Here is a 19,977-nt window from a genome sequence, read left to right on the forward strand (position 1 = left end):
CACGGCGGCAGTCAGCAATGGAGATGTTGGTATTGTGTTTTAATGTTTTAATGTTTTTCTAACTTTTCATAATAACTTCTATTTTTATGAAATAATTACAATTTAAACATGAATAAATAAATTATTTCAGACTATTTTTTTAATAAATCTTTAATAATCAGAAATCAAAATTAACCGAAAATAACCGAAATTAACCGGTATTTTTCATAACCGGTATTAACCGGTTCTAGAACCCTTATATTTTTTTAGAAAACCGAAACAAAATCGGAACCCTTAAACAAATTAATTTAATAACCAGAACCGGAACCGGAACCGAAACACCCAACAGGTTCCAGTTCCTGCCTTTATGTAGAAAAAATTATTTTTGTTAGTTATTTTTAAATATAGTAGTAGGTTACAAATAAATAATGTTAATAATTACATATAAGTCATTATGTTATACTTATAAAGAAATATTAAAAAATACATAAGTTGTATAAAATACTAAAATGTATAAATGAATAAGTAATATTTTATAAAAATAATTTTTGTTGTCAATAAAATATAGAAACTATGATAATAATTACAATTCTTGTCATAATTCATTTTTTTTACTCACTTTTGTTAGCACTGTTTAGGTTAGGTTGCTGGTTCACTACTTTTTAAAGTAGTTATTTGAAACCAACTTAACAAAATCATTGTGTATTATATTAATCTTTTTTTGGTCGAAAAGTGAATCGGCCGAAAGGAAAGGTTTTTGGTCGTATTAAGATGTATTAATGTCCGCACGCAACTAACTGACTGTGTACGATCAAAATGTCTATTTTGATTGATATACGGCACCCACAATTTCGTTATGAAATCTTTTTTCGTTGTTGGTAAAGTATAGTTTTATACTCAATAGTCAAATTATTATAACGTATGTTTGTGTATACACGGATGATTAATAATAAGAAATTCATCAATAATATCATAATTTTTTTTTTTGGTACTGGGGGGGATTGATCCCGAAAACCCCCCTCCGTATGTACGCCACTGCGTGAACATATATAAAATAAAATAAAAGAATGTTTATGGTGAAAACCATGGATGTACCTGTATAGCATTATAATTTATAACCAATAGTCCAATAATCATAGGCGCAAACAGCGTTTGGAATTTGGAGGGGCTAAAGCCTAATTTGATAATATTGTATAAGCTTAAAACAAATGTCCGAAAGATTTAAACAGGTAAGTATATTACGCACCTATATATTCTTGTTATTTAAGAAGTTGTTTGTATCAAAAAAATAACCATACTAATTTCTGCTAACCTATTTGTATTTATAGTTGTCAAAAATGGATAGAATTAGCCCAAAATAAAAAAATTAGTAAATTATTAGAAACATGTGAACCCTTAGATTTGCCAAAAAGTTTTTCGATTTGTTCTATTCACTTTACGAAGGATGATTATATGACTAACACAGGCAGACCTCTGTTAGTAGAATACTAGAATACAAATTAGTCTAGTGTTGGTCGAGTACCTACTCGACTTTGGAAAAATTTTCTTTTTTTGGACTTGTAATTACGAGTACTCGCTTTGAATCGATTACTCGCTGTGATTCGAGTACTCACTTTGAGTCGAGTACTCGTGTTTTTATTTTTATTATTAAAAATACTATAAATACTATAAATAGTATTTTATTGAAAAATAAATGTTAAAACTATAAATAACTGAAAGAACCCATATATCCGATATGAATACCAGGGAGGTGATACATGACAGTTTAGATTGATAACAATAGTTTTAATTAATTATATAACTGTATGAAGAAAATATAATATTTTTGGAAAATCTATTTTTAGTACAATTTAAAATACTCGACCATTTTGTCGAGTACTCGAATTTTGAACTCGACTCGACTCGAAATTAAAAAACAATACTCGTCCAACACTACAAATTACCTATAAATTCTAACATTTAAATATTTAATATATCGATTAGAACTTATTGTTTATAATTAATAACCTAATTATTAATTATGTGCATCAGGTTAAGATATGGATCAGTACCATCAATCAATTTACCATCAACTGCATTTCTTAAAAGTAACAACTTTGCACTTTATTTTTTGACATCCTGACAGACAATTTATAGAATATTGAGTATATTTTAATGAAGGATGAAACTGCAAATAGTGTCGCTTATGTAACAGGTTAGGTTTGTAGTCAAATGGATCATAAAAACTGGCTACTAAGGATACTAATAAAAAATTTGATCTTGATAATACACACATTGGTATAAAGGAATATGATGGCTGCAGTTTACTTTATCCTCTTGCCAAAACATTGGAATTTACTAAACATGTTTCTGCACTTTTTCATGCAAACATTGAAAAACTTATTCTAAAAAAAAAAATGTAATTTAAAAAAGGATCTTAAACTTATTATAAGCCATATTTGTAAAAGGTACTCACTAAGTATATGTGAAGACTGCAATTCACAATTTTTGGATACATTTTTAAACGTGAGTATTAATTGCCACGTGAAGAAATGCAATGATTCATTCAACCAATATAAATGTTCAAAAAATAAAAAGTTTAAAAAAGTAGTTCACGTTTGAGTACAATGTTTATTTCATTGATAAATTATTATTAGATATTACTATCAGTTTTAAGCGCTTATGTTATAATTTCATATTTTAATTTGTGTTGTATAATTATTATGAAAAAAGTAAAACATATAACTTATATATGTTTTGAATTACATTTAATTAATACCTACTATAAAGCTTACAATTTACATTTAACATTATATTGTTTATCGTATTTCCCAATAGGATTTATGAACTTATGGAGATTTTAAGTATGTGTAAAAATGCAAATACTATATAATATTATAATCGTTGATACTTGATTGACATTAGAAAATAAACAATAATATTAATCGGTGTTCTAAATTAATTTGTACTTATAACATTTCAAGGAGTAAAATAGGCAACTACTTTAACAATCTCGCGGGGCAATGATATGATAAGAAATAATTCGCCAGTTTTTATCACGAACTATGATTATAATCATAGTTCGTGGTTTTTATATGCCAGTGTCCTGTATTATCGTATATAGTATTAACAAATTTTGTTGCATATTCAGCATTTATATTGTATACTACAAAAAAAAATAAACGTTCATAATTATTAATTAATAATAATAATCATAAGTATCATATTACGATCGGTGGGGAATGGGGATTGTCCATCGGTCATTAGCAAGTAGACAATTTTAATATACGTCATTAAGATTTATACTTTCGACAATAAAAGTAAAAAGACTATAATATACGTTTGTGTCATTATTCATATTAACAATACACAACAATATTGGTCAATGGTATCATACTACTCATACTAGTATGTACCTACTATTTGTCTATGTAGTAGTAAACACTAAACAGTAGCTGATACTAGTTAGTCACTATAGTTATTAGTTACTATGGTTTCCAGTATTATGCAGGTTTATAAACAAACCAAAATTATAAGATATTGTATAGATTTGTATGTAGGTACAATCAAACACAGTATTATTGTAATTAATATTCATGATAAGTATTTACAACTGTAAAGTGCTATTCAATTTGATGTAAAATGGCTATTCCTTTATTTTCATTACAGTTACGACATAGTATAATACCACATTTGGTTACAATAGGTAAATATGATGGATCACATCATTGTTTGACTGCCGCAACATCTGAAAATAAGGCAAGGGTGAATTATAATTTAGTTCCTATTTTTTTTTTTTATAGTTATTATATTCTCATAACATTTATTAATAAATGTTTATACACCTAGGGCAAGATCAAAGTTTTTACCTTCTAAAATCTTAAAAGTATAAAAAGTAGGTTAGTGGATGTCGCTCTACTGTACAGTAGGTTTCAAGTGGGTCAATGTATATTGTATTAAACTCAAATTCAATGATATAACATCATAGTATAAAAAAAACGATTCTGAGCGGAGACCGTTTGTCAGTCTGGATATTGTTTTATTTATTATATGCTGTAAGTTGAATTTATATTATAATAGATATTATTATTATTTTTATTCGTTTCTTGGGTGATAAAGCATTAGAAATTAAAATCCCATTTTTAGCGTTTTTTTTGTAATTTGTCGGTGGTTTTTCCTGTGGCATAAAATAACTATTGGGATAATCAAAAAAGACCTTTCTAAAGTACCATCTTGATCCAATTTGCTAAAAGATAAGGTACTATATTTTGAAATTGAAGCACTCCTTCTGGTAGATATTTTGTATACAGGATATATATATAAAAAAAAATAAATAAACACCATGGTAAAACCACTAGCTTCCTCGCTCCGCTCAGAATCTAAAATAGGCTATGAACTTATGAGATTAAATTTTAATTAATATTTTATTGCCACCCTAAGGGTAATTACAATCCTATATTATTATTATTTTTTTATGTTCTATTGTTAGAAGATTGACTTTATATTTTTACATTTAAATATATTATATTCATTTACATCATTCAAAAAATTAAAAAAAAAATTTGTAAAAATAAAATATTAAGCATTTAAACAGTGTATAAATATAAGAGATTATATTAGAAATCAAATACTAAGGTTATGTTAAAATCATATATATATTTAAATTATTTATATGAAAAGTAACAAATTTGTTAATTTATTATGTTATAGATTTTAATACATAGTCCACACAGGCCAGAAAAGGATATATCTTATTTGAATATCAATCAAAAAATTACAGCTTTAGTAGCAGGAAAAGCAATTCCAAACGATGAAAAAGATATACTTGTAGTAGGAACAGTCGGTAGTGTATTGGCCTATAATGTAGACCTCAACAGTGATTTATTCTTTAAAGAGGTAAGCTTAAGTTAAAGAAATTGTACATATTTGAATAGAATTAAAAATGTTGGTGGTATGAGATATTACGACAAAACAATTCATTACTACAAACTGGCATGAACTGCAAAAATACATAAAAAGCACAAATATTAATGGCATTTTATATGAGTATAAGTATTTTTTGTGTATTTTAAATGAGCATGTTAGTAAAAACTGTTTCTCACCACCATTGGACCACAATATAATAATAATGAAAGTTATGCTTATGACTCATGAAAAAATGTGATGGATAATATTTATAATCTCAATTATAAAAAGACACTATTGTGTATCTTAATTAACAGCAATTGTGAGTTGCTAACTTCCTTGTTTGTATCAATCCTAAATTGTATAATAATAAGAAAAGATTGGATTAAATAATAAATAATAAGTATTGTTTAATTTATAACTAAAATGTAGTACCTAACAATGAAATTATTAAGCAATACAAATTAATACCTGTCATAGGATAGTAAAAACATGGGTAGCAAAAATAGCTGTATACATTTATGAAAAATAAACCAAATTAATGGTATTTATTAATTAATTATATGCTACGTATATTTGTTATTTAGTGTAATCAAGAATTTGATATACGTTCTAAATAAGTATTCCACAACGATTCTTTGTATAGTTTGGCTGCTTCAGCAGGATTGTCATCTTGATAAATTCCTCTACCTACTACTGCAATATCAGCTCCTTTGGTTAAAATAATGTCGCTGGGGCTTTGATATTGTTGGCCAAGATTATCATTGGCATTTTTAATATTAACACCGGGTGTAAGTTGAAGTAGGCTTGGAGATGAAATAACATCAGGCGACTGGCACACTAGACCAGCCACAATGTCTTTATACTCTTCAGCTATCTTCACAGTCTCTATAAATATTTAATGGAGAACGATAAAAAAACCAAAGTATAAAATTGTCTTTATTAACCAGGGCTTATTAGAATGGTCCACTGACATTTCTGTTTTTGAGTAGCCCAAACATTATACATTCCTGGTATAATTGTTTTATATACTATATATATACAGTGGATTCCGCTAAACGTGGACACATTAGGACCATACTCATTTGACCATATTAAGCAGTTGGTCATATAAACCAAAATTAGCTAGTATACATTGGAATTGGAACCAGACCATAAGGCCCATTTTAACCGATGCCCAAATTAGGCGGAATCCACTGTAATATATTGTGGCAGCTACACATCACTGAGATGTTCTTGGTAGTTTCATCAAATAGGCCCTAATATAACTTACCTTTGATATATTGTTCCGATATTAAATTTCCATTGCAACTTAATTCTGCAACAATAAACACACCCCGGCTATCTAACGAGTCTGTGTTTTCATTTATCACCTCTTGAATGCCTTTTAACATCATGCCACCAGAAACACTATGTACTGTTACTAAATCTGCCCAATTAACTAATTTCTTGTACTGCAATTTAACAGTATTGCCAATATCTGCCATTTTTCTGTAATCACAGAAATTAATTAAATATTATTATGTTATAACCAATTACTATGATTTTAATTACCTATCTTCCATTATAAGGAAATTATACTGTTTGGCTAAGAGTTGTAAATCATTAATAGTAGCATCTGTGACACCACTAATGGCATCAATATGAGTTTTTAAAATACAAATGTGTGGTGCTACTTTTTCAGCAATATCTAAAAGTTTGTCAGCAGTATCAACATCAACTGCTACACATAAGTTACTTTTCTTTTCTAAGCTTATCTTAAAAATTTTCTGAGCTATTTTAGAAGTTTCTAATAATTCAGCTCTTTCTTTAAACTCTAGTTTTGTTCTTAATGGTTTTTCTGGAAAAAAAAAATAAATAACAGTGTTAAATAAGTAATAACTATAAAATATGCAGATAATCAGAAATACCAGTGGTATAACTAGGGTTAATGGTATTGAACATTGATACTGGTATTGCAGTACTGTAACCAGTATACCGATAAAATCATAAATGACGACAACCCATATAGTATACAGTATTACTTCGGTATTATGGTATAACATTCAAATGGTATTTGAGCAATAACCGGTATACCAATGTAAAAGGGCTCACACGACAAGGTGTAGTGTGAACCCCCTTTAAGACTGATTACCGAAAACAGCTATCAACCCTAGGTATAACCAGGTGAGGGTAAAGTAAAAAATAACAAAGAAAGGTTTTTTCAAATATTGAACAAAATATAGTTTCTAACTTTGTTAGAATTTATTTTGATTAAAATGAAAAAAAATCTTTATTCATTAAGTTAAAATTATCATCAAATCTAAAGCAGATATTGCACATTAGTTTAGTATGCTATCTACGTAATAAAATATATTATACTACCATAAGTGGAAATTTGGTGAAATTATTGGGGGGGCTAAGCATTATATGCTCATTAAACCTACAGGTACCACTGTACTAGAGCCACTCGCAATTATTTATTTCAACAAGACAATTTACAAAGTTTGACATAATAAACAATTTGACCATAATTAAGAACAAAAAAAATAATGTGCCTCATCTTTAACATTTTAGAAGTATTCTAAACAGAAATTATTAATTTATTAATTTTTAATTTAGAATAATAACTAACGGCGGATTTAAGGGTTAAAATAAAGTCGGCAAATCCACAAGAGGTGCCTCGTACAATACGTATAAGTCACATAGTTAGTAGTTACCTCGATACCATATGAATACGTAATTTCATTGAAACCGGGATGATGCGCTACGCGACGTGGATGATTGCTGATAAACAACCTATGCGAATATTATTACAATCGTTAGTTATGATTATAAGTTTGTAAAATCTTACAAATTTAATTTAATTTTTATCACAGACTTTTTTTTATAATTTATTTTTTTTAATTCAGTTATTAAAAATGAATTTTACAGTTATAACAATTATTGTATATTTAGTCACTTTAAAATTTTGTGGGCCAGGGGGGCTAAGACCTATACTTTGAACTTGATGGGGCTTAGTCCTCTCAAGCCCCCCCCCCCCCGATTTCCTCCTATGTATACTACATAGTAATATATTGAGAAACGAATACTTTTTGACCATTTTATATTAACATTAAATACATTATAATTATAATATATTATTCAGTACTTTTTTATTTGTCTTCCATATCAAATTAATGTTGAAGTCAAGTTTAAGTCAACAGAACTTTATAAAATTAAAAAAGTCTTTTAATAACTGCTATTTATTATAATATAATGTGTAGTAACTAGTAAATAAGGCTTTATTTGTCCCCACATTATAAGCTGGTTACTGAAATGTCGAAGGATATAAATGTATAACTATTAAAAGCTATGATCATTTATTATCTTAATTCTTGTATTATAACATAGAGCACACATTTGTATGTATCTGCATACCTATTTATTCTGGTTCAATGTGTGATATGCTAGGTGAGCACAGAATTTATTTCATGACATAACAATTTAAACTATGATACTTTTATGGTGCATATTTATTATTTGCATACTTTGACATTTATCTATTTTTTTTTTTATTGTAAGTGCTTATTTTACGATTTTAATTGCATATTTCATCTTTTATTTCATATTTCGGTGTTTTTCATTTTTTTTTTTTTAGATAATTTTGAAATAACTACTATTGTAATATAGGGGGAAAAAAAATTGTATTTTTATAGTTTAGATTAATATCGAAACAAATTAATAAGTATACTCATTGGTATAAACGGTTTTCTCGAATTAATTTTTCTTATAGATTAAAACACAGATATTTAAAAACCTCCCACTTATTTGACATGTCGACGTTGCACGATCGGCAATGTTATACAGTAATACTGTTAGTATGTATCATGTTGTAAAGTGGGGGGAAAGTGGGCCTTGGAACGGTCTATGCCGTCAGTCTACATGCGCGTAACAGGCTACTTATCTCATGGCACAGAGTATAGTAGAGTTCCATAATTTTAAATTTATTATTTTAATTAAATATACAGAAAATAAATTTTGAGTGCATATTAGATCATTTTAGTGCATATATTTATGCATATTTATGATTCTATAGTGCATATATTTGTGCATATTTAAGATTTTTTAGCGCATATTTGGTTGATTTTTAATGCATACAAACCGTGCTCTAATTATAAATAACCTAGAAAAATTCAGGTCCCCAAAATCTAAATATGCATCTTACTAATCCGTGGAATTTGAAATAGAAATATTTGTAGACAACATATTAAACCAGTGCCCAAATCCAAGTATTAATTAAATTATTACCACATCCTTTTGCAGGTTGAATTTGATTATTTATAACATAATCTAAAACACTTTGATAAACTGCATCACTTAATTTTCCTTCTTCTTTAAGTATTGTTACAATCTAAACATAAATTAAAAAATATTAGATTGAATATTTATTTTATTAACTTATAAAAAAGTATTTAAATTATTTGTTAAATCTTAAATCTAACTTATATTATCGCACAATTTTAAAGTTTTTTTTTTTAATTATTTTATTTAATTCAAGCTCTTAACTTTAAATATTTTAATAATTAGATTTGGGAGTAATATGTTCTTATCCTTAATCAAAATATATCATAACATGAATTAATATATATAAAACATAAATTTGATTTAAAATTTACTTCAGTAATGTTGAACAAACTATTGATCTTGAGTCCTCTCTCACTTAAACGTTGCATGCCTCCTTGTTGCCTATCTACTAAAACAATAACATTTGATACATTTAAATTGCTTCTCTCCAAATCCTAAAACAATACATATAGGCTTTTTAGTAAAGTACTGAAAATTAAATCACATTTAAAACGTATAACATCATAAATATAAAATAATATTAAAATTTTATTTTAATTGTTTATTACGTTCTGAGTTATAATAAATAAAATATAATATTAAGAGTATTAACTATTAAGTAATTTCAATTTGTGATTATAATACTTACAACTACGGTTTCTAATATACTAGCACCACTTGTAATTACATCTTCAATGACAATTACATCATCACCACAAGAATATTCACCATCAATCAATTTTTTTGTGCCATATGTTTTCTGTTCTTTTCTGCGAATTAACATTGGTAAATTGGTATCTATTGATACTAAAGTAGCAATAGGTAAAGCTGTGTAAGGTACACCACATAAACGCACTTGATTTTTTGAGTTAGTATCATCTTTGAGGATAGTGGTTGATACAAGGGTGCAAACTTGTTTCTAAAAAAATTTTGTAAAAATGTACTTAGGAGGTACCTACTAGTATTAAATAAGTTGTAAACACGGTATACCTGCATGTGTTGTTTCTGTGTTACAAATGTGTAATATAACAAATTTGCATTCAGCTTAACCAATGTAATGTTGTTAGTTTTAATATCAGACCAAAATGACCAATTATCAAAACTAAAGAATATGTTCAGATGATCTGTATGTTGGGGTTATACAATATTTTAATTTTAAATGAGATATTTTTAGTGAATTTTATAGTGTTTTTTAGAGCTACAAATCCTCTGTCCTACAGCTTCATATAACTCACTTAAAATTTGAAATATCATTAATACCAAGGTACAAAGACAAATAATGTTCTTGCCTTTAAGTTTGATAATACTTGGGTCAATTCACTCTAATATTAAAGCTAAAAACAGAAAATTGGTTACTGCTGTATGCAAATTTGATTTATTATTTTGTTGGATATTGACACAACATACAAAGATAGTGAATAGTGTTGTCTTGAATAAAAATCATTAAAACTTACTAGTATTTTTGGGTACGACACAATCAATCTTAAATCCAAATAATATTTTGATAATTCACCTGATTTTAATTGAAATGTACCAAATTTCAATGCGTTTATATCAAAAAGATTAGTAATAATAGAACGACGATCAACAGTCATATTTAAAATTTAAAAATTAGTTTTTAATTTGAAAAAATTTAATTTGAACAATTCAAACACGTGTTGCACGAACTACGGATTACACTGTCCATGCAATACACCCATAGAAAAAAGATCAATACACCTCAAGCGTCGAACATACTACCCACGTCATTGGATAATGATTGCAGAAAGAAACAGGTCCAACAATTAAAAAACAAACAGCAAAAGGTAGATAGTGAAACACTTCACAAGACCTTGAAATGTAAGGCATTAGTTTAGATAACATTATCAAAGGTACGCGCCATAAATCATTTTACAATTCGATAGCGTCACATTTTCAATTAATTAAAATTGAATTTACTATATACATTAATATAGGATATTTTAATTTATATAATTTTTAATTTAAATGTATGTAAACATCTTATTAAGTTTATTTTTCACCACCCTTGGAGACTTCATTGTAATTTTGCTGTCAATTTTGTACGTATTTCAAAATGAAATAAATATACATCTATCATCATAACCACGCACACGCTATGTTAACAAGTGGCAAGCGGAAACCACATTTTTAGTTTTTTACTGAAAGGTCATAATCGAAAGGAATAAACTATTAACAGACTAAACTGACGCAACAAAAATCCGTTAACCAAAATAAATTGCAAGATTTATAGATATTTTACTCATAGATGGCGTTGTGTCACTATATTTTCGCAGAGAATTTAAAAAATGTTTTTCAATGAAAAAGTTAAAAGAGTGTTACAACACTTACAAAATATAAGGTAATAACTTTTACAGATTATAATATTATATATAATTTATTTATATCGATATTTAATAGCTAAAACTTTGTTATTGTCATAATTCATTAATGATTATGTATTAGTATTGATTATACATAGTATGTTAGTATGTACAAATGTATAATATTATATTGTATAAGTATATATATAGTATATTGTACACTATGTATAATCAATAATATTATGTATTTATTGATGTGGTTCAAAACAGTTTTCTACAAATTTTACAATTGGATACACTTTTTTCCCTCTGCACAGGCGATAGGCCTAAGTGGGTACTCATACAGTTAAAAGTAAAACTTTTGGGCCAAAATATCTGCCTCCTGCCTAGAAGATGAATCAAATCCGCTACTGGAGAGTACATAATATATTATTATAATATATAATACTATTTAATATGTATACATAGCTATTATATAAATATATAATATACCTATTCTCTGACATTCGAATAGGTAATCTTCACGTAAACTCGAAAAGGTAAAACCACCGCAGTATCTCCTCAAGAATGGTCTCGACCAGGGCTATAGTGCCCGATCGCGAATATTGCCGCCTCACGAACATTCATCAACCTTTACAAGCGTATAGGTATAATTGCACTAAAAATGTATGCCACACAAACAAATTATTATCTTTTAACAACTATAATTCCTAATGGGTATTTTATTTATTCACAATAATTATAGTTTATGATCACTGATCAGTTTTAACGGGGCCTTTTAATATTTTTTTTGTACTACCTATATATTGTATTAGATAATATATGCTTCCTTCAAAATAAACTATTGATAAGTTATAGGGAAACGATTTTCCTTCATATTGAAGTGCGCAGCCAATTTTACCCGGAAAAAATAACCTTCCACTTGATGCAAATAATTATTACCTATATATTATATTGACAATTAAATAGTGAAAAGGAGAGAAAAGTGTTATCAAAAATCCACAATGAAAAAAGGGGGAAAATTATTTAATCGCTATGCTTTACAATAAGTGTCGATTGTCGAGTTAAAGAATCGGAGTTGCTAGTAATAACGTTATGTCGTTATATGTGTTAAATTTGAATTTAATGATAAATCATTATATAGATACCCAGTAGCGAGGCGTGAGGTTTTTGGTTGGGGAGACACTGAATTCTTAGAGAAAAATAGACATTTTTCTATATTTGGTCTCAGAAAATAAGTCAATGACATTGTCAATAATTAATTTTGAGAAAATTGATTTTGGTTTTTAGTGCAACTCTTAAACAAATGACCGTAGGCACATTAAATTTTGACTGAATGTTTATATTAGCATTTTCTATACACCATAACATTTTCCAAACATTTTGACATATTATTTTGAGCTCTTTACGGACATTTTCAGTTTCCATTTTTTTTAGTTTTTTTTTCTATAAATATCAATGCAATTTTATTTGTTGGTTAAAAAAGCTTGAACATTTAATAGAAAGCTCCTAGTATATTGTTTCAAAGGCAGATGAAAAAAATTAAAAATCCATAGTCACAATTTTTTTTTATAAGCATCTAAAGTTCAAATATTGACAAAATACGTAAAAATGACGAAAATTCGCAAATTATTTCGAGTTGGAAATTCATAAAAATTTTTTTTTTTAAATCTGAGATTTGAAAATGTAATACAAGATCATTCATAAGTTTGTGGTAGTTTGTCTATGTTTATCAAAAAAAAAAAAAGGTGGCTAAGAGGATGTCGCTCTGCTGTACAGTAGGTTACAAATGGGTCACTGTATAATGGATAGTATTAAATTTGAATTCAATGATATAATATCACTGTATAAGAAAAACGATTCTGAGCGGAGACGGTTTGTCAGTCTAGATATTAGACATACATATTATAGGTATACCTGTCTATAGTATTATTAATAATTTTCAAATTAATCATATCACAATATCCATCAGGTAACGCGTTATACATCAACAACAAACCGTGGTACTATCATAGATGTATAATAGTATAATTTAGAAGTTTCAAGTACCCACAAATAATATTATATAATCATTACAATCACAACAAAATAAATAAAATATTTATTCCAGGTTTTTTAATATGTAATTTCGTCCAAATTTGAACTTAAAATGACTATAAAAATAAACTGTGCTTATGTATTTCTTAGAATTTTTGGCAACAAAATTAAATATTTACGTGGAATCTTGTTTTAAAATTTCAATCCTTAGATATAAAAGTTGAACATTTTATAAATTTTTAACTTCAAATGCTTATAAAAAAAAATTGTGCCTATGTATTTTTAATATTTTTCAACTGATATTGTAACAATATATCAGGAGCTTTGTATTAAATTTTTACACTTTTTGGCCCAACAGATAAAACTTAATTGATATTTATAGAAAAAAAAACTAAAAAAATTAAAAACTGAAAATGTCCGTAAACAGCTCAAAAAGAGTCAAAATATTTTAAAAATTGTATGGTGTATAGGAAATGCTAATATAAACATTCAGTGAAATTTTCAAGTTTCTACAGTTACTCGTTTAATTACAACAAAATAAGAAAATCGTTACGTAAGAAATCGAGTGAATATCAAATGTTGTAAAAATATAAATTTCAAACGCTCATAAAAATTTAATTTGAGTTTCTTATAGACATTTTTTTTTTTTTGATAAAGGTAGATTATCCTATAAGGAATCTTGTATTACATTTTAAAAATTCTTAGTTTCAAAAAGAAAAATTTTTACGAATTATTAACTCAAAATAATTTGCTAATTTTCGTGATTTTTACATATTTTGTCAATTTTTAAACTTTAAATGCTAATAAAAAAAAAACTGTGACTAAGGATTTTTAATATTTTTCAAATGTCATTGTAACAATATAGTAGGAGCCTTGTATTAAATTTTCAAGTATTTTTACTCAACAAATAAAGTTTTATTGACATTCATAGAAAAAAAAACTAATTAAATTGGAAACTGGAATTGTCCGTAAACAGCTCAAAACAAATCAAAATTTTATCATGTATAGAAAATGGAAATATAAACAACCAGTGAAAATTTCATGTATCTACAGTCATTCCTTTTAATGTTACACCAAAAACCAAAATCAATTTTCTCGAAAACAGATTTTGCGTAAAAATTCCCGTTTTTCCTTAATTTTTCTTTTGTTTTCACGACGCTTTTGAAAACTATTGGAAAAATGTTACTTTTGACCCCCCAAAGTACCAACTAGATTCACTTTCCTATCAGAAAAGGTACTGTTGAAGAAAATCCAAGCACTTTTACTGTCCTAAAAGGTGATGACAGACACAAAAAAAAAAATTTTAAAAAAAACACACATTATTGTAAAATCAATACATTCATCGTTCCACTCAGAACCTAAAATTATATAGTAATATAGTATAGTTTGTTTGAAAATAAAATTCAGAACTTAAGAAAAAATTTTACATTTCATTATTACCTATTTTTAAAATGTCATTAAGTGGAGAATATAAATCCAGATGATGATAATTTTACCATACATAATATCGATACATCCAACGAAAAAGGTATTAACTCGATTTTTTTTTGTTTTTGAGTTACGACTGTATTCCAATAAAGAATCATTTTCTCTATCGATCACAAAAATGATCGTATCTCTATCGATCCCAAAGAAATTATAAAATAATATTTTATAATCTCCCAATATGACAGTTTCCTATAACTTTGACTTTTGTTTTACTTCTCCTGAACAATTGACAGAATGGAGTTAAAACTTTTTTGTTGGATGTATCGATATGTGTTATGTGTATCTAACTACTTTTCATGATGTAAGCATAAAATAAAATAAATTAGACAAAACACACAAAAATATAAATATATTGTATTTAAATATAATAAAATGTCTTACATTTATTCCTGATAAATCTATTCGTTCCAGTTTGTGACAATTGGTGATGATAAATCGAACATTATCCAAACTAAGACCTTCCCAACCTGTTAAACTCAATCCTCGTAGATCTAAGCATGAGGTGCTAATTTTATCTAGTATAACAGGAATGCCAGTAAATTGCCAACCACCTATAATATTTTTAAATTTAATTATAAACTATTTATTTAATTAGATAAATTTGAAAGTATTTACCTAAATTGAGTTCCTGTACTCTGGCAAGTCGGTTTTCACAAAGCCATCTAAAGTTAATATCATTTCTTATAGGATTTTTTGAAACCCATCGTCCGGCTAAATCAATATTAGTCCAAAGTAATGGATCAGACGCAACCATACGCCAAAACCTACAGACCTGAGACACTCTGAAAAATATACATTTTTTAGATTAAGAATTTTATAATAATTTAGCATTTTTAAGTTTTAATAAATCATTTTATTTACCTGACAAGAAACGGAATGCATCCTTCATCTTTAGTTGCTAGACGAAATATTTCAAATAGTATAGGTTCTGGTAGTTGATAACCCCATAAACTTTGTTCAGCTGGTTCATCACATTGCATTGTTTTGCTTTCATCTGATTTCTTCCTACTTTTTCGTTTCTTTTTTTGTGGCATAGCAGTTAATGATATTTTTAATTTGATACCACCATTTTCCGCAATTTCACTATGATACATTGAGCCTGCAGGTGGTTTTTTGGGCTTAACTGGTTTGTCTTTGGGAGCAGAACGTCGTTTACGAGGTTTTCCAGATTTAGTTAGGGTTACACCTTTGACAGTTGCAGATTTTGGTATTACTGTTGGTGGAGTAATTAAAGTCTTGGGAACCTCTCCATTAGTAATAATTGGAATAGGTTGAGGTTGTATGATTAAAGATTCTAAATCAACTCTAGGTGAACATAAATCACTTGATACACTTTCAATTGATCGTGGATTTGTTTCTACAGACCGCTCACTGCCAGTCCTTTGTGTAGTAGCAGGACTAATAACGCTATCACTTAAGCTAGAATTTTCTCCATTGCACATAGGTGATGCGCTAAGGGTTCCAGCACCTGGACTGTCAGACACGCTAACAGGTGTAGGGAAGCTGGCAATAGTTGGAGATATACCAGGAGAATACTGATCATTTCTTATTTGCCTATTACTAAAATCAGGTAAGATTGGCGGTCCTGTATTAACTGAAGGTATAAAGGTATCTACGTGATTTGACATGGTGGAAGGGTCAAAGCCAGGAAGTGGTAAGACCGAAGAACTTGTGTCCATTGAATTGAAGTTAGAACTTAATGTTTGAGGGTTGTAATTAAAAGCCATGGGTGAAGGATTTGGCGTTAGTACAGTATAACCACCATAAGAATCATTCATAAAATTTGAGTTATCCTTGTTAAAACTCTGACTCAGCAACTGATTTGAATCTAATCGGTTCCGATATACATCTTGTATCATGTTATTATTAGGATGCAACATGTTATTGTATGATAGTGGATCAAAATTTGGAACATGTAGTGGTGGATGATGGGTTGTTTTATCTTGATCCAATAAAAACTGTTTAAGACATTCATGATCTTGGTCTATTTCCAAATGGGAAAATAGAGATGGATCACTGATGAAACAATTGTTGCTATTATCCATTTCACTCTGCTTCAGCAATGGTATGTTAAAATTATCCATTTACATACAAAACAATGGGAAATAAATCCACAAAACCTCGTTGATCCATTAAGCAAAGAATCATTCAGGGAAATAATGTAATAGGCCTGCTATATTTGAGGCTAGATTCCTGAAAAATAAAATATATTAAGCATAATTAATAACAAAACTTCATAGTAACAAAAACAATATATTGATTTATATTGTAGAAAACTAATAAAATGTTAAGTTTACTTTTAAGTGAGGTATTAGTTTAAGTATAAATTAAAAATAAGTTAAATAACATAGTGAAAATATCCTTATAGCAGACACCTTAGAAACATTAAAAATCGCCTGCTAATAAGAAATATTAACTAGGTATTGTGAATAATACCAACAATTTTAAAAACAAATTACATATACATATATTAGGTATAAAGTACATATTTAAAAGTAACCCCATATTAAAGAAATTATTTCAAGTAGGTACAACATTTATTTGAATAATTTTCCATAGTACAAAGCGTGAATGTACCTGTATCCATAATGGAAACTGAAATTTTGATAGTTATGAATTAAATTGATTGATTCCTCTATGGCATAGATTTGTTAAATGCTAAATAACTACATTACAATTATTACGTTTAAATAGTGACGTCAAAACAGTTCTAAATCCATAGATATTTGATTTCTTACTGATAGTTTGACTAATTTTATTTAAGAGTAACAAATTTATTATCCGTGGATTTAAAACCGTTTTAACTTTGCCATGTAAATGTAGTATATTATTACTCCTGATTACTACTTATATGTTGTATAAGGATAATTCTCAGGATAATTAAACATAATTCAAATCAATAGGTACAGTAATAGAAAGTGTTAAGGTCTACACACAAATGAAGCTGAACAATTTACCACCACATTGCCAGAGAGTTAATATAGTGAGTTTATTTGGCAGTGGAATTTCTATTTGTGTTCATAAAAGGGATCAATAAGCAGTTATAAAAGCCTACATATTTTGTTTAGTACCAATAACTGCAGTGCGTTTTACTATAATTATTATTATATGAAAATTAATACAAAATTAGTACTAATAACTCGTACTACAACTTAATACGAGCTTTAACGTTTGAATTATCAGATATGATCAGATTCGAGAATTAAAATAAAACTAAGAAACAATTTAGATCAATAATAAACAACTAAATTAGAATTGCTGCTTAATATTATAATACTTTCACTGGGAAAAAGAATGTTGGCTATAGAATGTTTGTCAAAAAATAAAAATAATGAAAACATCCAAACTAATGTGATAAGAAAATCTCAAGGGATGTCTGCGTGCAAATACTGAATAAAACATTGGGAGGTGTATATCTTAAAGAAGAAAAACACTTACCTACGAGACAAAATAGAAACTTGGAAACAATTTTGTGGAGGTGGCAGGCACACAAAATGGCAATACAAGAAAAAAAAAACCGAATAATGTTACGGCCAACATAAAATATTCTAATAGATAATATTATTAAAATATTAAAATATATTATTATCATGTAGGCATGTAGCAAGGCTTGATACTCTCAGTTATATTGAAATGCCCCCCCCCCTCCACACACACACATTTTTGACAATGCTCAATGTTGTTTATACTATTATTATACTATATGAATATTGATTGCGGTGGGGGTGCATGGGAAAGGGGAGGGAAGAAACCCGATTCCGCGGAGATCTCATCATTCACGCGCGTACATCAACAAGACGGCGGTGCAAGTAGACACGGACGTCCGGAGTAAATACGGTTCGGGAGACGGAAACAGGTGGAAGATAATCGAAACACAAACTTCAACAGTCACAAATCAACGGATACCCCTGGCCTAGGGGTCGTAACAACAATACAAGTATACGACTGAGACAGTCGACGACAACCGTGGCGGGCCATCTATACGTCACGTTATCACTTTCCTGTCCGTGGCTGTTATCACAGGCTAGTAATACAGTGTACAACAATTACACACACTCACACACACACACGCATACATCATATTTAGGACATGATAATATCTCACAATTACACTATAATACTGGCTTTCCCGAAAGTTCGTGAAACGGGCCTAACCATGACATAAACTGGGTCATCGGCATAATGTCCGAGCCCTGGACATTAGGACTTGTGGCCCGTTGACAGCGACGACGGACGCGAGAATAGCTGGCGCCCCGTCGTCATACGTGTGCCCCCTTTCAGGTATCTGAAAAAAGAACGCAAACGGCGCCTCGAACCAACATTGTTGTACTACTCACCAATAATCGGCACACTCGGTGTACGCTCCTTGTCTCAGTTTGATGATACAATCGTATACGAGTGAAGGAGGCGGCGGCGACTGCGACGGCCGTGTACTGCGGCGGCGGTCGTTCTCTCTGCGCCGTATATCGATCTAACGCGACGCGTTGACGACGATGGCGGCGGTCTTGTTTAGGTGCGCACGAAACGCAAATGGTCGGCGACCGGCTGCGGTGGACGTCATCGGCAGAACGGTGGATACACGGGAACGACGGACACCACGGGAGCAACAATTATCGCGAAACGCGTACCAGAACACACATCTACACTGCTGCGGAGTGCGGACGAACATCCACTGACCTTCGGTCGACGGCAGTGAGAAACAAACTAATGGGCTATTGTCAAAACGAAACGCTCATATGATTGGCTTAAAAATAAACTTTCCACTGCAGTGTCGCCAACGCGCTTTCCGGCTGCTGGCCACACCGTCGTACGAACCACCGCCATAGACACTCTTGGCTCTTCAATCATCACCTTATTATTCGCAATTTGCCTCAACCACCACCGTCATCACCTCCACGGCCCCACGGCACCACCATTTGCCAGTTTCCCACTGCCACCACCAAAAACCGCTATACTTGTCGCC

The 19,977-nt window shown here is 29.2% G+C and overlaps 3 protein-coding genes across 8 annotated transcripts; 1 reads left to right on the forward strand and 2 right to left on the reverse strand.

The window, feature by feature from the left end:
* The first annotated feature begins 3,399 nt into the window (after positions 1–3,399).
* Positions 3,400–4,972, forward strand: LOC115033783 (Bardet-Biedl syndrome 2 protein homolog). 2 transcript variants are annotated; one of them, XM_029487746.1, is made up of 2 exons: positions 3,400–3,723; positions 4,669–4,972. In XM_029487746.1, exons 1-2 carry the CDS (start codon positions 3,601–3,603, stop codon positions 4,867–4,869), a joined length of 324 nt encoding a protein of 107 aa, XP_029343606.1. In that variant the 5' UTR covers positions 3,400–3,600; the 3' UTR covers positions 4,870–4,972. The 2 variants fall into 2 exon arrangements, with proteins under 2 accessions (XP_029343606.1, XP_029343607.1); XM_029487747.1 differs by having other exon boundaries at positions 3,401–3,717.
* Positions 4,973–5,248: 276 nt separating this feature from the next.
* On the reverse strand, positions 5,249–10,986 carry LOC100162541 (uridine 5'-monophosphate synthase). Of its 5 annotated transcripts, none has more exons than XM_029487744.1 (8): positions 10,682–10,941; positions 10,025–10,087; positions 9,818–9,938; positions 9,501–9,623; positions 9,133–9,235; positions 6,418–6,703; positions 6,137–6,354; positions 5,249–5,751 (listed from the first exon to the last, which is right to left on the reverse strand). In XM_029487744.1, exons 2-8 carry the CDS (start codon positions 10,045–10,047, stop codon positions 5,456–5,458), a joined length of 1,170 nt encoding a protein of 389 aa, XP_029343604.1. In that variant the 5' UTR covers positions 10,048–10,087; positions 10,682–10,941; the 3' UTR covers positions 5,249–5,455. The 5 variants fall into 5 exon arrangements, with proteins under 5 accessions (XP_029343604.1, XP_029343603.1, XP_029343605.1 ...); XM_029487743.1 differs by having other exon boundaries at positions 10,623–10,761; XM_029487745.1 differs by lacking the exon at positions 10,682–10,941 and adding an exon at positions 10,159–10,582.
* A 3,989-nt stretch (positions 10,987–14,975) lies between these two features.
* On the reverse strand, positions 14,976–19,726 carry LOC100568963. The gene is made up of 4 exons (XM_029487748.1): positions 19,352–19,726; positions 15,876–17,207; positions 15,630–15,796; positions 14,976–15,565 (listed from the first exon to the last, which is right to left on the reverse strand). The coding sequence occupies exons 2-4, from the start codon at positions 17,096–17,098 to the stop codon at positions 15,309–15,311; spliced, it is 1,647 nt and encodes a 548-aa protein (XP_029343608.1). The 5' UTR covers positions 17,099–17,207; positions 19,352–19,726; the 3' UTR covers positions 14,976–15,308.
* Between the last annotated feature and the right edge of the window lie 251 nt (positions 19,727–19,977).

Source organism: Acyrthosiphon pisum, chromosome A1, assembly GCF_005508785.2.
Source record: "Acyrthosiphon pisum isolate AL4f chromosome A1, pea_aphid_22Mar2018_4r6ur, whole genome shotgun sequence".
In the NCBI taxonomy this organism is placed as follows: domain Eukaryota; kingdom Metazoa; phylum Arthropoda; class Insecta; order Hemiptera; family Aphididae; genus Acyrthosiphon; species Acyrthosiphon pisum.